The sequence below is a fragment of the Dermacentor albipictus genome, chromosome 4 (assembly GCF_038994185.2).
Source record: "Dermacentor albipictus isolate Rhodes 1998 colony chromosome 4, USDA_Dalb.pri_finalv2, whole genome shotgun sequence".
Taxonomy (NCBI): domain Eukaryota; kingdom Metazoa; phylum Arthropoda; class Arachnida; order Ixodida; family Ixodidae; genus Dermacentor; species Dermacentor albipictus.
Window position 1 is genome coordinate 138,064,796 of NC_091824.1, and position 22,046 is coordinate 138,086,841.

Here is a 22,046-nt window from a genome sequence, read left to right on the forward strand (position 1 = left end):
TCTTATCATTTGAATACTTATACGAATCATAATGAATAAGTAATTAAATAAATAAATATTTAATTAGTTAATTCATCATCAGCATGGAGCTTTCTTTGGCTACCACTTCATGGGTTCGCCTGGGTCGGTTGGTCGTTGGTCGGTTTCCTGACATGCAGACTCGCATTCACTTTAACAACAATGAAGCGCGTCTAGTGGCAGGATTCGAACCTCGACCCCCTGGTGGCAGCTCGATGCTCTATCCGTTAGGCCACAACAGCACTTTCTTTAATTTATTGCATTTCAATTTGAGTAATAAGATTGTATAAAGTGCGTCACGACAAAGAAAGAAAAAGTGTTCGATTGCCTCGGGTTTGCTGCAAAGTCTACTATTTGCATTCCAGGGTACATATACTCTTTTCGCGAAGCCTTGTTTTAACTTGCAAGTTGGAAGTGTGTAGGTTAGCGAAAAAATGTATTCGCTGCTGGCTCTATACACATTTTACGGACACGGCAAAGAATATTTTGACCAACTAGATACAAATACGGTTTACGACACATTGGCTAGTTACGGTTTCATACGTAGAAGTAATGAATGAAACCGTAACTAGGCTGGCTTCAGAAACAGCAGTTCAAATGGAAGAAAGGCATCAAGGCACTCAGTAGGTAAGCTCCCCTAAGTAACAAATGGCCCAATAAAGAAACCACAAGGAATGAAAGTGTCGAACTCACGAGATCAGATAGAATTCGCGGAACTCTCAATACTGATCAAGAAGGGGAAAATAAGAGATATATTTTTTTTTTAAATTATGGGGTTTTACGTGCCAAAACCACTTTCTGATTATGAGGCACGCCGTAGTGGAGGACTCCGGAAATTTCGACCACCTGGGGTTCTTTAACGTGCACCTAAATCTAAGTACACGGGTGTTTTCGCGTTTCGCCCCCATCGAAATGCGGCCGCCGTGGCCGGGATTCGATCCCGCGACCTCGTGCTCAGCAGCCGAACACCATAGCCACTGAGCAACCACGGCGGGTCAAAATAAGAGATATTCGAAATTATGACATGACAAAGACTGAGGAAGCAGTAAAAGCGCACTCAGCATCAAACCAAGAAGAAGGAAACTTGGCATACGACAAACCAAGATGTATGTACTGAAATATAAGCAGGGTAATATCATCAGCGATATAGAAGATATAGCATAAGCAGCGGAAGAATTCAATACCGACCTGTATAGTACCCGGACCAGCCACGATACTTCCATTCGAAGTAGCAAATAACAGGTTACAGAGGCACCTTCTATAACTAGTGATGAAGTTAGAAGGGCCTTGAAAGACATGAAACGGGGAAAAGGGGGCAGGAGAAGATGGAATACCAGTCCATTTAATCAAATATGGAGGACAAATCATGCTTGAAACGCTTGAGCCCCTTTATACGAACTGTCTATCGACTTCAACGGTCCTAGAGGACTGGAAGAATGCCAACGTTATACCAATCCACAAAAAGAGAGACGTTAAAGAATTGAAAGATCATAGGCCCATTAGCTTACTTCTAATATTATGTAAACAAAGATAATCTCCAATAGAATAAGGGCAACATTGGACTTTAGTCAACCAAGGAAGCAGGCATGTTTCAGGAAGGGATACTCTACAACGGATCACATCCATGCCATCAATCAGGTAATCGAGAAATCCGCAGAGTACAATCAGCCTCTCTATATGGCTTTCATAGAAAACGAAAAAGGCATTTGATTTAGTAGATATAGCAGCATTCATAGAGACATTACGTAATCAAGGAGTGCAGACCGCTTACGTAAATATCTTGAAAAATATCTACAGAGATTCGACAGCTACCTTGATTCTACACAAGTAGCAAGATACCTATAAAGAAGGGGGTCAGACAAGGAGACACAGTCTCTCCAATGCTATTCACTGCGTGCTTGGAAGAAGTATTCAAGCTATTAAGCTGGTAAGGCTTATGAGTAAGTATGAGGCTCACGGCGAGTATCTCAGCAGCCTTCGATTTGGAGATGACATTGTTCTATTTAGCAAAACTGCAAACAAGTTACAACAAATGATTCAGGACCTTAACAGAGAGAGTGCAAGAGTAGGGCTGAAGATTAATATGCCGAAGACAAAGATAATGATCAATAGCCGGGCAAGGTAACAAGAGTTCAGGATCACCACTCAGCCTCTAGAGTCTGTGAAGGAGTACGTATACCTAAGTCAATTACTCACAGGGGACCCTGATCGTGAGAAGGAAATTTAAAGAAGAATAAAAATTGGTTGGAGTGCATACGCCAGGCATTGTGAGATCCTGACTAGAAATTTACCGTTATCATTGGAAAGAAAGGTGTACAATCAGTGTATTCTACCGGTGCTAACATATGGGGCAGAAACTTGGAGACTGACAAAGAAACCCGAAAACAAGTTAAGGACCGCGCAAAGAGCGATGGAACGAAGAATGTTAGGCATAACAGGAAGAGGGCGAGGTGGATCAGAGAGCGAACAGGGATAGCCGATGTTCTAACTGACCTTCGTATAGAGAAATGGAGCTGGGTAGGTCATGTAAGGCGTAGAGAACATAACCGGTGGAGCATTAGGGTTACAGAATGGGTGCCAAAAGAAGGGAAGCGCAGTCGAGGATTATTATTATTAAAATTATTATTATTATTATTATTATTATTATTATTATTATTATTATTATTATTATTATTCATGTAAAATGTTATGCACAAGTGCTTGATTTAGCGGCGTTGGATCATCGCTAAACAAATATTGAAGGGTGAACCTGAGTTTTTAAATAAGAGACGGTGTGGACAATTTCTTTTAAGAAGCCACATAAAGGCAATTCTTGAACGTGGCTTTCTTTCTCGGGACAAAATAAAAAGTAGGTGTGAAGCAAGACGCATTCGATTAAACGCAAGAAGGAACGAAGGACGGACATTTTTAAAATAAAATACTACCATGACAAATTGTTTCACAAACAAATGCACAAAACTGAGTCCGCCCTTTTCAGGTGGTGAAAAAAGGTTGTCCCTTCTCGTGGTTTCCCGTGGTGAACGCCAAACAAAACAAGCAAGTGTTCTATGAAATGACCCGAACATGCCCCAACCACGCGTACACTTCTCTCGTACCAACACCAACTAGCTATGTGCGATGATCACCGCGTATTTATGAATTACAATTCTCATACTATGGCATATACCGATACCGGGGGTACGTACCCACAACAGGAGATCGGCCAAGAAGTATGCCCGCGGGCTGATTACGATGATAATTTTCACACATTGCCACAAGCCCACAACACCATGTCGTGCCAACGCCGACTGGCTTTTTAATATGATTGACACGTGTTGATAATGATTATGATTTCCACAGTACGGCACGTGCCCACAAAGGCGGACTGGCAAAGACGCGACCGTTACATTTCAAATAAATGAAAAAAGAGATCAAGAAACACGCCGGCATAATATATGTCAGACTGCGTAGCATGCCTACGCCAGAGCACACCAGTTTCTCGTAGAACGAAATCAAGCAAATTTGGAGCATTTCATTAACCGCTGCACGAAGTGTTTGCTTCACATAGATTTCAACATCTGCGTTTGATGTGCATGTTTGTTTATTTATTTATTTATCTATTTATTTATTTACTTATTTATTTATTTATCATTGATAATGCACACATTAGATACATTTGTATAAGCCTCCGCAAACGTAGTAGAACAGCTGCAGATAAGCAAGTCTAGAATATGAGCACTTCCGTAAATCAGTGACGATACAATACAAATGCAGGTCAGCAATGATGGTGCGTTCGGGGACTCTGGATGGCGATTCATTACTATGAACATTAAATGTTAACTCCTCTCAACTTTGTTTCATGGTTTCACGCACCTCAGACATAGGAGATAAGTGGTTGATATGACACAGCCAGACGAGGTTAGAATGACTAACACAAGGCTACACTGTTTGAAATGGCATTTTTACAAAATGCTAAGGAGCACAACTTTCAAGCGCGATTATCGCGAAACTTCGCTGCGCAGGAGCGCACAAAACACACAGTTGCAACGTGTAGTGCAATCCCGTTTAAAGTTATAGTAACCTGCAGGAAAAAATTCGCGTGATCCAGATAGCACATGACTTCGCACCTCAGGCAATATTTTAATTAATGAAGCTAATAAGAAAGTAAAAATTTTTCTTTTTTACGCGGAGGCAGCTTACCAACCAAAGACCGCCAGACGGTGCCACGCAAGAATCTCCTGATTGTCTACGCGTACACGTCATGCATTTATTTATTTATTTATTTATTTATTTATTTATTTATTTATTTATTTATTTATACTAGTTATTTTATTCGCGGTTTTCTTCGGATTGCTTTTTCCTGTAACAAAATGTTCACTTTCTATGCTCCATCATATCCACATTGGTAATTGCCTTATGTTATGTTATCCCCCACTGTGAGTACGTGCGCCACAATCACTCAGATCAACAACAATAACCACGTTTATACTGGACACCTATCACCGAGATACAGGTCAAACTTCAGGCCAGCTTCAGTTCCGTCTTGTCTATTTTGTTTAAAATAATCCCTCGAATTTTTTTTTTTTTTGCTCTTTCTGCGTTCAAGTGCACATAGCGAAAATCCTCGCGGGAGTGACTGATAAGTTGTTTGATCTTCCGCGACCCTTATGGTCGTCTGTGTTAGAAATACATCTTCTAACGCACCTTGATCCTAATGGACCTGAACTTTTATATGGCCGGGTAGCGGCCATAATTAAGTCACGCACTTCTACAAATTTCCTATTCGGGCCCGAAAACTGCGCTCTCAACTCAACCGCGTCCAAAGTCGGCAAGGTTTGATTAGGTTCTATTGGTAATAACTTCATACGGGTTTTCGTCCTTCTAGAAGCTGTTCAAACTGGTCCTCTGATGGTACCCGAATGAAATTGACTGCCTTTCTTTGCATAGCAGTAGTATCGAAAAAAGAAATGCTGCGCCAATGCAGAAAAAAGTTACTGCCTCGCGTACGAGCGCCCCGGGCTTTCATATATCTTGATGTGACAACGCTGAAGGCAGCGTTTGCGGTGGAATTCGTTACGCCAAACAACAGCAGTTCAAGAGGATGGTAAAAGAAACTAACCTGCACATGACGAAGAAATTGCACACCGGTACAGGCCATAACGCCGAATCCACGGCTTTCGTCCACTTTGTCGCACAGTACACACTGTTTGTAGTTCAAACGACGAGAAGGTTGAACCCTGGGTTAAGTCAGGCCGCTCGCTGGGCGTGCTTGAAAAGCGTCCGTTGACTAAAAGAAATGTCTCGGCACACCATCGCCGGCGGGCTCACACTCGCCATCACCGTCTGTCGCTGGCGGCTCTACTGCCACCGGTGAAAAGCGTCCTGAATACGGCAACAGAGGCTGGGCGGCAGGCCTTTATCTCAAGTACGCAAACAACTCGCACTTGACGAAAACGCACTACGGCGAATGATTCCAACCCTCGCGATAGATCTTGCATTCGTGCGTGCTAAGGCTAGGGAAGATGCCACGTCGTAACCAAAGGAATTTTGCCGGCCTCGGCCAACTAGGGGGCGTGATTCCAGCGCCTGTTGTACGGGAATACGGTCCCTATAGCCTGCTACTGTTCTAACCTACAGAGGAAACTACATAGGGGCGGCTGGCACAACGCCGCTTTCACGCCCCCGAGTTGGCGAATTTTGTCTTAGTTCACTCAGTTTAACAATGTCTTGGCCTAGGCATGCAGTAATTCCTGACTTATCGTGAGCAGTAAAATCACGGATGTTTACCGCCATGTCTTTTCGCAAAGCCCGAGTTGCTCGCCTGCTTAACAGGTGAGCCGCATAGCCTTCGTCAAGGGGCGGCAACGCTCGTGGTTTTCAAGCGGCCTTATGCCTATACGTGACACTGGACAGTATCACGTATAGAGTGAGGTATCAAACCAGGCGGAACAATAAAAAGCGACGCGAGAATAAAAAGCCTGGCGATTGATGAAAAAAGCCATACCAACTCTGTGTCTGAACCAGGCTCCACAAATAACCTTACCAGAAGGCTAGTAGATGGCAAGACTGAATAGATCAACTACCATGGAGAATTACTGATACATGTTATAACCTGAGGACCAGGACAAGTTCTTTACTTTATTCATTCTGTTTACAAGTGTTATTATTTTTTAGTTTAAGAGCGCCGTATTTTCTCTCTTTTTTATATTTGATCTATCTTGAGGCTGCTGGTCAATTTACCGCTAAGTAATTGGTTACGAAAAGTATTTTAATTTGAAATTTTTATTGAATATGAAATGCTATTTTTTGCTGTCCTTTCTATGTAGATCTCAACACAAAGCGCTAAAGAATTCTCTCTCTTATTGATATTTTCGTTACCTTCAGTTCTACCGGCTACTGCGGCCGCAGCAAATCATCCATCAAACCAAAATTCAGTGGCGATTCAGCGGTGAATGCGAGAGAAATGCGTTAGTATTACGTCGCACCTCATTGAGGTCCCAAATCCATGGTTGAAACCGCGTTCACCACATTGGAAAGTGTTGTTCAGGAGCTCACTCCACACACCTCCCGCTTGTTCAAGGAGCGAAGTCCAACTGATTGTAGTCCCGAGCAGACCACAGCATTGTCAGTTGCACCATACATACATACATACATACATACATACATACATACATACATACATACATACATACATACATACATACATACATACATACATACATACATACATACATACATACATACATACATACATACATACATACATACATACATACATACATACATACATACATACATACATACATACATACATACATACATACATACATACATACATACATACATACATACATACACACATACATTTCTTTATCTATTTATTACAAGTTTGACACTCCTAATGCTAATGCATTAAAAGTCACACTCAAGCAAAATTAACCTGCAAAGCATGTTTCATATTTCAGATGCGAAATCTTTATCCCGAGACGCTCCGAACTGTCAAGCTACTCAAGTGTTCGTAAGTGCATTCTTTTTGTGTTCCTAATTGATCCCTCTGCGACGTCGTCAAAATAGGTTAATCTTTGCATAGTGTACATGCCTTTGTGCAGTTTCCTTTACTTTTTCCGAACGTATTCATTATATCCGGTCGCCATTACTTTTGCAAATAATTATCTGCTACTATATTAGTTTATTTCTATATTCTTGTTACTTTTGTTTTAGATTCCAATCATGAGATCTTAATACCGCGTCTCCATAAATTACGCGTGTCACGGAAATTATCGCTCATTTGGACGTCGTCAGGGCTTTGCACAGTCCGATAATTGTACCACTGGAAGGCGATTCATCAACAGATGCGGCTTACACTCGAGTGCATACGACAAATACGATTGCGCACTGAAGGGGCAGTTGACATCGTACGAGATGTGACAAACAACGCTAGCCAACAAGTTAAGAAAATGTGAATGCAATCTATGCGGTTGAACCTTTTGTAAATGTATGCGATATTATAGGTAGAGAGGCTTTGGAACTCAGTACTTGTTTTCTACAAATCAGGTATTTACTAAAATAACTATTTATCTTCCCAATATTTTTGTTCTTTCTTTACGAACGAATCAGTTTCTTAAAATTACAATTTTGGCGCAGCCCTATGCCTGTCAATTTGCTCCACAGTTTAAAAAAAAGGTGGAGAAAATCAAATTATGCACCACTTCCGCGCCGCAACAGCACTGCCGTCAAGGCTCTGAGAGCATCGGTTCTATCATGCTCTGTTCCTTTCGGGTTGTTTGATTTATACAATGTTGACCCACAGCCTCGCTCAGCTTTCCATATAATGCCCTGTAATATAATGAATTTGATGCATTGATGCTTACACTCACACCATCGCCTTACCAATGCGATGAGGCATCTAGTATGACGACGGCCGCGATATATTTACCTGCCACGCTCACCCAGAGTCACGGTGGAAATAAATAAATTCTTTTGTTTTACCTACCATAACCACGATCTCATTATAAGACGCGTAGTAACGGGGGTCTCCGGATTAATTTGGACCACCTGGGGTCCGTTAACGTGCGCCCAATGCATGGCACACGGACGTATTTGGATTTCGTCCACATTGAAGTATGGCCACCGCAGCGTCGAGCTTAGCAGTGCAGCGCCGTATAGCTGGTAAGTAATCGCGATGGGAGACATTGGGAATCGAAACAGCTGTTAAGCGATAGCGATAAGCGACGTGACGGCGTCAGAGTGCCCAGCTATCGTGTTTTGGTGCCTGAAGCCAACAATCATTGGTCTTCTGTCGCTTCCACGAAGGCAGCGCACTCGAGCAATACTGCGCCTTCATGCCGACAGCTGCGATTTAGGATACCGGTTTGAGCACTTTTCTTTTTCTTTAACAAGCAGAAACGAAAAATGGAATGTTAATGGCCAAGCAAGAGGTGGCTTTTACAAACAGTTGAATTTGATTTCTTCGGCGACGTTCTAAATATTCTTCATTAAAACATCACAAGCATAGTATTTTCAGATATATCCAGTCAATACCAGCTAAATAATTGGTAGTGGAAAAACAAAAATTTTCCTTGAACGGGCCCCAACGCACGGAACACAGGGTATCTTCGTTTTTTTTTTTTTGCATTTTGCCCCCATCGAAATGGGGATTATACCCAGCGACTTCGCGCTTAGCAGCGCAATTAGCAGCGCAACAGCATAACCACTAAGCCACCACGACGGGTAAACAACAGTCATGCGCAGTTGTGGATTGCCTAAGATGCATAACCGATTCATTTATTTTGGTTTAATGTATGAAACTGAGTCAGTAACGCGACCAGTCAAGTTTACTATTGATTCACTCCTTCCGCTCTTTATAATGCGTTACGCCCATTTAATGATACTCAACGCAACCATAACATCTCGCAGGGACGAATACAAAGTGGAGCTGAAGTTCAACACGTCACAAGACCAGGCTTCCCTCGAAAAACTGCAGACATGTGACGACACCAAAGGAAAAGATATTTGCTTTTTTCCGCCGGATTTGTACGTAGTCAACGGAAGTGTATCAGGTACTTGGTTGAAAGGGGTTTGAGGTGTTATTCTGTCAGAAACACCTGTCTTTTTCAGTAATGCTGTTTCTTTTTATTTCGGCACCGATAACGAGAACCGCCACTTGGCGGTAGAATTCGCCATAAAGTTTCATACAATAATTACTGGAGGTAACTCTGGCGCTAGTGTCTACGGAAGCTGGAAGGGGGGTATTCATTCAGCATTGGAATGATGCCCAGAGGAAGGATAACGTTATTAGGGAGCGTCACGCAACACGATTGAAGCCAAGAGTGCCATCCCAACATGTGGTGAAAACGTCAGAGCACGTAGGATACGTCAAAGCGCAGGGCAGAATTTAGTACTTCCGGCTGATTTTTTTTTTTTCGCTACCCATTCGCATAGAGGAAGGAGAAACGTAACTCCATGTCGGGAAATCTCGATTTTTGCCTCGTGATCTCGGCGCAAGAGGTCACCTGTTGGGCTGACACCGAGCAAATGGACTGGCGCCGCGGAGCATTCACTAATTAAGGCTGGCTGCGTGATGCAATGCTCTCTCCTAACTTTTTCCTCCCTTCATGGAACGATGGGTAGCACATGGATTTGCCCAAATGCCGTCAGTCTGGCTTCAAATGAATACGTGACTTTGTAAACTCGTCATTTTCAACAAAGTACCGTGAACGATTAAATAAATGTTGTTAAGATGGTCCGAAGGGAGGGTTCTTAGCAAAGGACCACCAGTACCAAGGAAGGAAATAGATGGGAGATAGGGAGCATAACGCAACGCGATTGAAGCCACACCTGTCGGCCCAAGACGTGATCGCACATCAAAGTGGACGGTCGGTTTTAGTGTTCCTGCTCTGCAGACAGAGCCACGGCAGGGCAGCCGAAAAAAACGCGCACAGAATAAAAACTGCTAGCATAGCTACTGGGAACCAAACGTCTCAGGAAATCTCGATTCTTGCTCCGTGATCTCGACGCAAGAGGTTACGTGTTAGGGCACCACTGTGGCTTCGTGGAGCGGAGCGTTCGCTTGTCAAAGATGGATGCGTGACGTAATGCTCCCTCCTACCTTATTCCTTCCTCCAGGGCTAGCGCAGAAGCCCGATATAGAAACCATTACGCCACGGACGCGTGCATTGACAAGCAGTATACAACGCCCATATGAAATTCTCGCGGTCAAGCTGTTGAGGCGCTAGGCGCGTTTCAATTTGGCCACCTCGACAAGCCGAACAGCAGCAATAACCAGCGATTATGCGTGTTCGCAGAGTCTTCTGCACATTAGCACACTATAGATTGCTCTCAAATTTAGGACAGCGAAGGCAGATATAGCGTAACAAACAAAGCCACAAGAACGGCTGGATTCGCAAGCACGAAGATCAGGCCATTCCACGTACTACCAATCATTGCCGTGGCAGCTGAACGACTGTAGCGCCAGAGTTAAATCTAGTAATTATTACGAGAAATGCTACGGAATTTGCTCGCTTGCAGAAGCGCAAAGGGAAAGTCGTTGCTTTGCAGTGCGCAGCTATGCTGAAGCGAACGCCCATATTGTACAATGCTTCTGTAAAGACGCGCATGCAGACCGGCGTGCCACGGGCGCACGTCGCGAGCGGTGCAGTTACGCTACAGATGTAAACAGGCGCGATGTGGACGCTCTAGAATCTACAGCGTCAGCGCACGCAGCCAGGGCACCAGGTGGCCTACGGCGCGCTTTGGCGCGGTCAGTGCGATATATACCATGTATTGTTAGCGTCTTCGACAAACGGAAAAGCGCTCACTCACCACCCACATTGTGCGCATGCGCCGATCGCCAGGTTGCTGTATGCTTGCAACTTTCATCATCCCGAATAGTACGCGGGAGAAATTTTCGGCGATCCTGGCGTCGTCGGCGTGACGTATCCGACTTCACCGGCAGCTGCGTAGCGAAGCTATTGACTCACAGCTGCGGTGTTTCTGCGTTGGGTTCTTGCAATTTATTTATTTATTTATTTATTTATTTATTTATTTATTTATTTATTTATTTATTCCAGAAGGATATCTTTTGGTAAATCGTAACTTTGTGTGGCAGTAGATCTGCTTATTGGCATAGAAATGTGCGTAAGTTCGTTGGAGTCGAATTTTAATTTTTTTTTCTGTAACAAGTACAGTGAATGGTCATTCGTAACTTAAAGTAGTCTATTTGACATGGTCTATTTTTCTTTTAGTTCACCAGAAAAAAATGACGTAGGCGATGTATATCCAGTACGTCAGTCGCTTCTATATAGCAACGAAATTATTATAGAAAGAAAGGGAAAAGACACAGGCTGTGATAAAAAGCACTGCATGATGGCCGGATTTTAATTCCAATGATGTTGGTAAAGAATAGGCATGCCTAACGCTTTCAGAAGCCTTCACTTTCTGTTGCCGGCACGAGAACTTTGCAAACGAGGGCAGTCGTGCATCCTCTAATGGACCGTGCACACTGCCTCCTTGCATGCCCCTGGTGTTTCGAGGATACCGCAAATGACATCCAACGCAAGCGGTCTTCCTTGAGTGTTGGTCTCACCTACAGACTCGGATGGTCTCAGAATGTGCGTTCACGGCCTACATTTTAGTTCAACACCTTTCTTATATCACGGGCGCCGGCTTGGATTCCCTGATATACGAAATTGATATTAACCTAGGCCCTGAGGCCACTATTTCAATCTTAAAGACATCTGCACCACCACCACCACCACCACCTTACACAAGATTATAGAAATACGTCACAAACAAAACGCACGTTCTCACACCACCACCGAGAAATCACTGATTTATGACAGGGCGAATTATTACGGGCTTCTTTTTCAGCCACTAATGAAATTGAGAGCAGCGAAAGCTAATGAAAATTTTCTATTTATTTTGTTCACAGCGGTAACAGAGGAGAACCTGTGCGACACCTACTTGAAGGATGTAGCGCCGAAGTTTGGGAAGCAGTACGAATGTGTTAAGAACGAGAGTTCGTACGCGCTGAAGTGCACAAAAGCGTACAGAACAATGGCGTCATACGGGCAGGGAGCTCTCAAGGTCGACCTTTGTGCAGGTACGATGAACCAAGAAAGTCACAGCTAAGTTTTCAAACATTTGCTGTTAGATAATTAAATGAAAAGTTACAGAGTGCATAGGCTTTTCCATTGACTTATATCAAGCTCCTACAGCGACGTGTGCAAGAGACTACAGACATGTACTTATTATTACTTAAAGGGCCAATATAGGAAAACATTAAACTAGTTTTGACTGATAACGCATTCTTTCGAAACTCTATACTCGGTAATTCTGCTGTAATAGGTTAATAACTAGAAGATAAAATAAAGATGACAGCTTTCTTTAGTTAACTTTCCGTTGAACCTCTAGCGCCAGCAATGAGTAATGAGTGCATGAGTGCATTATGACGCTACGGATATAGGTTTCTTTGTATTTCTGCTGTTGTGGCCCAATAATAGCTCTTTAAATTATCTCTTTTAGAATACAGTGCAGTCAATTTTTACGGATAAAAAATGATCTAGGCTCGAGTAATCCTTGTCAAATGCCATGACATCATGGCTGGCTGGTGCGGGAGCAATAAATGTGCGCTGTGTTTTCCACCAACGAGGGTCCCCGAGTGTATGTTAACATGAACCCTCTAAAGCTTGCGAATTGCTCAGAAACAGTTGTTTTCTTGGCGTGTGTGAACATTAGGACTTCTGTCACTAGAGTATTTTTCTACGTTTTTTGTCTGGTACTTTTTCCCAGCCCATTTATGAATTAAGAGAACAGTTATAGCTGGCGCTGTCCTACCTGCACTTACATGTCATTGAATAGAGGGATTAATAATAGTAATGATAATAATAAAATAAAAAGTAAAGGTCGCGTTGGGACCACCGTTCTTTCATTTTTGTTTCTGTTTTGCCCTACCAAGCTGCTTCTCAAAGAATTACTTTGTTGTGGTTTCAGATGTTTAGGTAATTCACTAATAAAGCTGCAATACTTTTTTTTCTCGTCAGTGTACCATTACTGCTCTCAATACATACTGGTAACAACAAAAAGGCCTATAGACAATAAAGCCGCGCCTAAGAATGACAATAGGTTCAACGTCCACCTCCTGGGCCATGAGTGGAGCTGATTACTCATTCCTAGGGCTAGGTTTGCTACACGCATACACAAATACTTAAGGATGTTGACGAGGGGGGGGGGGGGGACTGTCGAAGTTTCATTGGCAGACAATCCTACATGTCATGTCAAGGTTCTGGGTTCGGCGAGTTCTTTTTCTTTCGCTTTTCATTCGGCTTTTCTTCATTATTTCTCCATTTCATTATTCAGCTAGACGTGAAAGTTCTGCGGAAACCCGCAAGGTGGAGAGAAGTGATTATTAAAGGAAAAACGCGACATCCACTCAATCATAGCAATTGCTACGAAGAAAACACATACGGGTTCCTCGAAAGAAAAGCCTCGCAGTTAAAGAAAATTCGTCCTGATCCAGGACTCGAACCCGGGACCACCACCTTTTCGACGCAGCCTGGTTACACCACCTTTTCGACGCAATCTGGTTACTTTCCCCTATTATTTCATTATCTGTTGTCTTCATTTTCTTGATAGTAACAATGAATGAACCCATTAGTTCCGTCAATTATTCTTGCTCTATATATATTCGGTTGGTAATCGAACACACACAAAACACACCCGCCGTGGTTGCTTAGTGGCTTTGGCGTTGTGCCACTGAGTACAAGGTCGCGGGATCAAATCCCGACCGCGGAGGCCGCATTTTGATGAGGGTGAAATGTCAAAATGCCCATGTACCAAGCAATTGGTGACGCTAATAAACCCGGCGGGTCGAAATTAATACGGAGTCCCCCATTATACGCAGTGCCTCATAATCATATCGTGGTTTTACCACATAAACCCCCCGAATTAAGTTAAACACATAAAGCAGTCAGAATTATGGTCTTATTAGTTCTAAAGACACAGATAACGTTTTCTCACTAGGTGTCGAAGGAACTGGAATACTAACGCTGTAATTTAATAACCTATTAATAAGGCCTGAGCAATAACACCTCTAGCAACAACACAAAGCGAGTTTATGGGAGCTAGATAAATAAGTATCAATGGCATTTTTTTTCGGCATCCCTTACGGTCCTTCACTATTATTCCTTTACGATCCACCGAAACAAATAAACGTGCGGTGTGTTTTCTTTTCAGAGCGAAAATGCGAAGAGTACTGCACGGAGCCAGAACGACAGTGTTTGGAAGGCAAGTGCGTCTGCCACATAAATTACGTGGAATCCACCGAAGGCGTCTGCGTTCGTAAGTACTTTATGTCCCATTCGAGGCCCATCTACTAAATGCGGAAATGCTGAACCACATTTATAGGAATCAAAAGGGCTCTTGCCCAACCTGGCGAAAACAACAGGGGCGAAGGTGCACGGCCAACTGCGACGTGTCGCAAACACCACTGCGTGGCCAGAGCTTGTCATGCATCTTCGCGCCTCTTGCTCTTTGCTAGGTGGCGCAAGAAAATGTAATAACAATAACCGCGCATTCTGATATTCGCGCGTCAATCATTGAGTGAAGTACTCGTTTGCTTAGATTGCTTAGCCACGGCACTTGTCCTAAGCACATGATTCTGCACGGTAAAGAACAAAGTATGGATGCGACCGCGACTTTTCAGAAGTAGTATGACTCCGAGAACACTATACGTAACGAAAAGGATGCGTGGTATTCACAATCCTGGGAAATGTTCTCATTCACAGCCTTGTAAACGTGTTTTAGTTGCATGTAGCATTGACAATCGAGGTGTGGCAATTGGAAGGATATCATGAATCTGTTCTTAAATGGAACATACGCAGGTGCTTTAAACGATCTGCATTGTGTAAGCTATACACAAGAGGCCGCTACTAAATACTTCGGTACCGTAAAGCAGGATTGATATATTCACACGAAATTTGGCTTTCCATTCCAGAGCAGTACTTGGAGTTCCACTCATCCTTCACGGAAATATTTTACGCGATCAGTGTTCTAGACTATAGGAAAAGGGCTTTATCATCTCATATTTTACATACATGACTAATCTTTAGTTTCATTCCAGCTCACTCCTTTTTGATATTTTCTTATGAAATGTGCGTTTTATTTCGTGTTGCCAGTGCTACTGCTACTCTCTCTCGTCCGAAATTTTTCCATGGTCTTTTTCGACACATCTTTTGTGAGTATATACTCCTCAGCCGGTGCTTTCCGAAATAATGAGGAAAAAGGGTGTATAAGTTTAAGCGCTTTCTTATTACATACTGTGATGAACATAACTGCAACATATTGTCATCTTTGTTTAGCGAAGTATAGCACTTGAAATAGTCATCACTATAGTAGCACGAGACGTTTGTCGCGTCTGGGACAATTTCTTTTTAAAGAGCTGTTCTTCAGCTTTCATTGCTCGCTTTCCGCAGTCGTTGTATATTTGAAGTATCGTTTCGAAGGCAAGAACTGGTAGCTTCGGGAGCCCAAGCCCAACGCATATAAACGTGTTCCTCTACGCTGAACTACGTGGACTTGCCAAATGGATAACTGTCATTCTTGATTACATTTCTTCAGCAATATGTGACAAGAATCCTTGCAAGAATCGCGGCGTCTGTGAAAGAAGTGAGAAGGCCTCCTACTACTGTCGGTACGTTTCTTCGTGTATTACAGGTTCGGGTTCTTATAGTGTTCCTTAGGGTACCCTTACTGATACAGCTAAACGAAAAACAGCTTGCTTCCAAGATGCAGTTGGAACGTCCAAAATGAACTGAAGCGTCATTGTGTAAATGACAAAAATATTGCAGAACTGCGGTAAAGTTGTTATCCATGACTTTAAACATTATTATACTTATTACGGTGATAACACAAACATACCTCTACTAATGTGAACAAAACCTGATGCTTGTTTTTGATTACGTAAACATGATTACTTTATTACAGCAGAATCTATGGCACAGATATATTTTGTCGAAGTGTACATAACCTTTGGGATTATTGGATTATGCTCAGGAGCAGGTTGTTTCTGTAATTTGGCTTTCTATCATTACTCTTTTACAGGTGTCAGCCGAGCTACACAGGGCCAAGTTGTGAAGCTAATTTCGAAAAGTACAGCGGTATGTCAATTTTATGGGAACTGCAAGAATGATTTTAATGACTTTAACTTAATGAAGTGGCCGTTAAAGGGTAGGGATAGGTAGGAATAGCCCCTGTCTTTCAGTAGGTAATTTTATTTTATTGTATCGACTGTGGTGCCCTTTTTTCTTTTGCAATGGGCACTGACATTTTTATGCTGGTGTAAAAAAAATGTCAATTTCGCAGCACTTTGCCAGCAAGAAGGTCAAGGTGGCCGGAACAAATGCCTCTACGTAAGAGGTCATGCCTGCAACATCATCCATTATGGCACGTGCCATCAATAAATCACAAAATGCGTAACGCACAATATGGCCGCCAGGGATGGGGGGGGGGGGGAGGGGGAGGTGCTCCGTGCTGCAAAAAAAGATTGCTGAGGACAATAAAAGAAAATGTGGCTAGGCTCATGACGTAATTACGACATGGTTGCTCAGCTATGATAGGGGAGAAGACAGGGAAAGAATGTCGCTATTCGAGGCAACGGGAGAGAGCGTCTCTGTTGTCAGGGAAGCTCGCTTCCTCACAGCATAATAATGCGACATTTATTTCTACTATGTCTTATGATAAACCAATAAAAAACATTCTTGCGGTAAAAGGCTCCACAGATGGTACCCTGTGACTTACAATGTAGAGCCAAATTTGCAATGGGGCCTGGTTTTTAGCCCTTTAACATAGTTTAATTCGTGGAATGAGACATCCGTCTGCCACACTGGGGTATGGGGAACAGAGGTGCGGAACCTGTGGAAGCAGACAGAATTGGATATATCCGGAGGCCCCATATGAAGGTTGCACGGTTGTTAAAATGCTGTATTTTCTCTCAAAATTTACTGAACATATAAGGATTCATGGAGATCGGTAATTACCAAAATTGGTTGCTTAGGACATTTTTCTTTGTTGTTTATCTTGAGGAAACATTGCAATGACATAGCTACTGGTTTGCTGTAAAACTCTGGAAGTATTGGGAGAAAGCTATTGGGGTAGGTCACATGCGAAACTGGGAATTTCATGTCATATCCTTGCGTAGCGAACTTTGCAAAAAAAAAAAGCTAACGACGCAATGACATCTCGTAATAAGAACCTTGTGAATTTTGTTTCAAGATTCCACATCTTTTCTGTTATGACGAGCCTACCTAAAGCTTGAGAAATGTAGAAACAAATCCATGTTGTCTGTATCACAGCCAATTAAGCTTCGACGCTTGGGCCGAAACACACCTTCCACTTTCTTTCAGCTCTCGGAAAGGGCTGCAACTTAGTCTAACGTGCACTTGTGTATGCATGCGAGTGCGTGTGTGTGTGCGTGTGCGTGTGAATGTGCGTGCGCGATGCAAACTTGTAGAACGTTGGCTTTTGATCCTACCTGAAAAATACATTTTCTACATTTTCTTACAGCTGCACAGAGAAATATTACTATTGTCGGCGTTATTCTTGGAGTGTTCATTATAATTTGCCTCGGCATTTCCGGCGCAGTAATTAGAAGGTAAGACAATCGCCCCTCAATTCAACGTTCAATCAATGTGATTGTCATTTTCATTATACTGTGGCTAAAGTAATATAGCAGCGCAGCTACGTATAAAACAAAGACAAATTGAATCGTGGGTGTTAACACACCGATACTTCACAATGGGTTATAAGAGACGTCCTAGTTGGTGGCTCCGTATTTATTTCAATCATCTGGTTTGCATTCTGCCCGAATTAAAATACAGCCATCGCGGTCTGGAACCGAAGTCTCGACCTCGTGCTCAGCAACAGATTGTTATAGCCACTGAGCCAACTTGGCTGGTGTTACATATGAGGCACGATCATCGGTGGGCATAGTTTTGACGTTTTGCACACATCTAGCTGGTTATTATTGTCCGAGCTCTATATTTCTGTCTTTATTACTGTTTGGTTATTACTGTCTGAGCACATCCTCAAACCCGTTTCCAAAATTATTTGAAAAGATGGTAAGCGAGACAAAGAAATAATAAAAATAGTAACACATTTTGGTGGGAACTTCAGAAATCTTAGCGGTAAACTCATGTTACCATTTCGCCCTACAGCTACAAAAGAAATAAGCTACTTCACAGCTGACTTGTCTGCCCAAGTTGGAGCTTGGGAATCATTATCAGCGACGCGGTTTTCGTGTCCCCATCCTCACTTTGTTCTACAGATATGCATACGGTTTGAAAAAATTGGCGTCGCTTAGAATTCAACGAATGATGGTACTCACAAGCTGCCGTATTCCACTAAGCGTTTCTTTCTCAGCAAAAGTTTTAATGATCTGTTTGGATTGAACCCTATTGCCGCTAAAGCAAAAAAATATAGTAAAAATAATAATTTTGTTTGCATATGTTGCTCGAATGTACAGTTTCTCTCCTAAAACAATGAGGCTATGTCTATCTGCCCGACAAAACTACGTACAATATACACTGTTAGTGAAACAAGACAAACGAAATGTTTTGAACGTGGTCCCATTGAGAAAAATAACGGAAGAGAGATAGCTAACATTCTAAATGTTCATAATGTCGTGACAGCTTTCGTATGTATTTTATTTACAGGTTGAAAAATAAGACTGTGATCAGTGCAGATCTTTAGCTTCAAGTTCATATGAAAACCAGCTGAGGCAAAGAACATTGTCACGTAAGTAGACTCGCCCATCAATACACACTTTGTTCCACAATTATTTGTCATTGTCAAGTTGCCTCTAGGATGTATAAAAAAGTCATCGATCGTTTTTCGTATTATTTGAAATTATGTGAATTTATCAGCCTATGTGCAATATTTGGCTTAATTTGTAGTGCAAGCAGAGCGAAGACGTGGCGAGGATGAGCACTCCCATACAACGTAGGGGCAGGTTTCGCGAGAATTCATACCAGCGTCTCAATTTAGTTTCTAAGTTGATGTTGTCTGTAGTTACTCTACAATGAAAGTCACTACAGCGTAGAAAGAGAAAAGGCGCGAATAACAGGAACGTATCTTTTCTGGTTCCGTGATGTAGTCGCTTTCTTCTGGTTTACGAACCCATTTGCTGTAGTTCATCATAAGGGCGTTCTGCATGATATTGTGTCCCAATGTAAAGAACTGAAGACTTTTCAATGAAGGCGTTTTGACTAGTACTCATACTGTATGAGCTGCATTTAATTATAGGACAGTAACTGGGTACTTTCTTCTTGCTGTTTCTGAACTAAGGAAGCAATGTTTCTCGCATTGGAAGCTGTATGCCAAAGGTTCGAAATATGACGACTTGTAATTAAATGTGTGTTGTGTCTTGCTACGACATGCAGCAGGGAGAACCATAAAATATGATTAATTAGAAAAAGCACCCTTCTCCGATAACCAAGTGTAGCTGGTCAACATTTCGCATTTTAGAATAATTGCAGCACATCATCGCACACAACAATGCCTCTCGGCACGTTTTCTGAGTTCTAGTTTGTACTTGCTTGCAGTGCTTGCTGGGACTCTGGATTGGGCAAAAAGGACGTAGATTTCTTGTGCACGACAGTTGCACAATTTATAATCTAAGGACTATAGAAGTATCACAAACATATAGCTCTAAAGAGAAAATTTTGTGATGTTGGAAACTTCCGCGCTACTGGAAGGTGCGTCATAGTAGCTCCGAAAAAAGATTGGGCAAATAATGTGCATAAACACTTGTTTTAAGAAACCCAAAAAACGTCAAAATATTGCAGTTAGGCTCATGCACTTTACGACCACAAGATGCGCCGTCGTCAGCAATAGGTCTACAATATTACTTTGCGTGTGTTAGTGCTTTGTGTTTTTGTGTTAATCACTGATTACTAAACTCATTCAATTTTATATCGCTTTATTTACTCTATGCAGGTGAAGAAAATTTCTCCAGCTCAGCTGCGGCACTGTTATAGGTGAAGTTTGGACTGATTCTGAATGCTGCAGAGTTGCGCAACCTTCTGAAGCTTACCCTCTCGTTGAAGGAACACTTGGTCCACTGCTATTGGCGATAGACGTCATGATTTTACTTGAATAGCATCAAAAAGGATAAGCGCATAATTAAACATCGCGTATGTTAGCAGTTTACATGTATGACTCCACCTACACAAGAAGTTCGCACCTAATGTGGGCAAGGACCGTTATTTACTGCATAATAGTGGCAGCAAGATGGAAGGAAAGGGCCTTGGAGCCCGAAAAAAACTTCATAATATATAGTTGGTCCAAAACAATCAGTTCATAATGGTGCCATTTTTCGTGCGAGGGGAGCCGATCAAGTGATAAATTTCTCTAATGGAACTATCCGCAAATACATACAATAAAGTGTTTCTATTCAAGCTAAGGCCACAAAACAGAAACATATGTTGGAAATAACTGGTAAATGCATTTTTTAAGGAAGTAAGACAAAATTTAAAGGAATGGCCCCACGATCATCGCATGAAGCTCACGTAAACGAGCTATTAGTTTGTGTCAGCACCTGACAAAAATGACAAAAGCAAAGGTGCTCGGATTAATAAATCACGCAGACACGAAGTGATCATATGGTTCGTTGCATTATTATGAATGTACACACATGGACAAGACAACTTTGCCGTTTTATTACCTTTATGCTACCTTTTATCTCACCTCCACAAGTAATCTTACAATTCAAGGCAGCTCCCTGTGTTTTCGTTGCATCACCTTCCAGTGGATACCTGGCCACTCCGGTATCTCGGGAAGCCGAAGAATGGATGAAGCTGACCGAAACAGACTTCAATAGAGAAATTTCAAAATAATATTTTTTAAGTGTACCGACGATTTGTATATGGCAAAAAATGGGCGTATGAAGGAAGGAATCGCCTCCGAAGTCTGCCGTTTCACCAATATTCTGCGATTGGTTGACTCCGGAGTAAGATCGAAAATTCCGCAACTACTCCCTCCTCATTCAGACACATTATACCACAGGCTTCGATTGAAAGCAGCATCCACGAAAAGTTGTCTGTATCGCATAGGGTGTAGCACTGTTTCCATGTTACTTGAAAGCCCCGCGCACCACGACAAGTTAGTTTGTTTTGAGTGCCAGATGGAATATATGTGTCGCGCTGCAGTAAGGTTACGTAGCATCATATAGGCCGCAGGCCTTGCCCATCAAAACAATGGCGAGATTTGGATTTCTTCTTTGGATACCTTTCATAAAATGGCCTTCTCTGAAAACTTAGTGACATAGAAAATCCTCAATCCACCCATTGTTCAACCTGTCGAGAGAGAGGGAGACAGACAGACAGAAGGGAGGAAGGAAAGGCAGGGAGGTTCACCAAACTGAGTTCAGTTTTCTGCACTACACATTGGGAGGAGGATGGGGGAGTGAAGTAATGAGCGTTAGAATACATGAGTCTATATCGCACTTTCCCATGCACTAAGCTAGGTGAAGCACGTCCACAGTCGGGCACTCAACTCTGTTTCCTTCAGGTACTAAAGAGGCGCTTGAATTACTTTCTGGGCTGACTGTGAGGCAAGGCTCCCCAGGCCTTTGCTTCTGTCCATTCATTGTGGTGACAGCGCGAACAAAACGTTGGCGGATTGAAAGAACACAAGACAACCCGTCGCCGTTTTCTTCGTGCTGTTACTAATATGAATGCATACCAACTCGCCCAACTTCCCACTTTAATACAGCTTATCATTGAGTCTTTTCAAGGACCTGTAAATATCGCTTTCTGGTTTACTCGCTCATACTATATTTATTTGTATTTTGTTTTTTCCACTGCCCTCTGGAATCTTTTAATCACCTTTCTTCTCCCTATGCAGAGTAGTATGTCAGCGGTCATAAGCAGGCCGGCAAAGATCTATGCCTGCCAATAAATGGCTTCTCTATTTCTTTCTCTCTCTCGCTCTCTCTTTTTCTGCCCTTTTCGCTCATCATTACTATATGCAGATAAGAGATGGAAGGGGCTATTAAA

At 42.5% G+C, this 22,046-nt stretch overlaps 1 protein-coding gene across 1 annotated transcript in view; it reads left to right on the plus strand.

Moving 5' to 3' along the window:
* The window catches only part of LOC135895791 (glycoprotein antigen BM86-like), a 75,883-nt gene extending 55,684 nt beyond the window's left edge, over positions 1-20,199 (plus strand). Inside the window, exons 17-25 of the mRNA XM_065423955.2 lie at positions 6,963-7,015; positions 8,914-9,056; positions 11,927-12,097; positions 14,230-14,334; positions 15,613-15,685; positions 16,096-16,151; positions 17,557-17,644; positions 18,705-18,786; positions 19,987-20,199. Coding sequence (XP_065280027.1) covers positions 6,963-7,015; positions 8,914-9,056; positions 11,927-12,097; positions 14,230-14,334; positions 15,613-15,685; positions 16,096-16,151; positions 17,557-17,644; positions 18,705-18,741 — 726 coding nt within the window. The 3' untranslated portion in view covers positions 18,742-18,786; positions 19,987-20,199. The remainder of the gene's footprint in view (positions 1-6,962; positions 7,016-8,913; positions 9,057-11,926; positions 12,098-14,229; positions 14,335-15,612; positions 15,686-16,095; positions 16,152-17,556; positions 17,645-18,704; positions 18,787-19,986) is intronic.
* Positions 20,200-22,046: the final 1,847 nt, after the last annotated feature.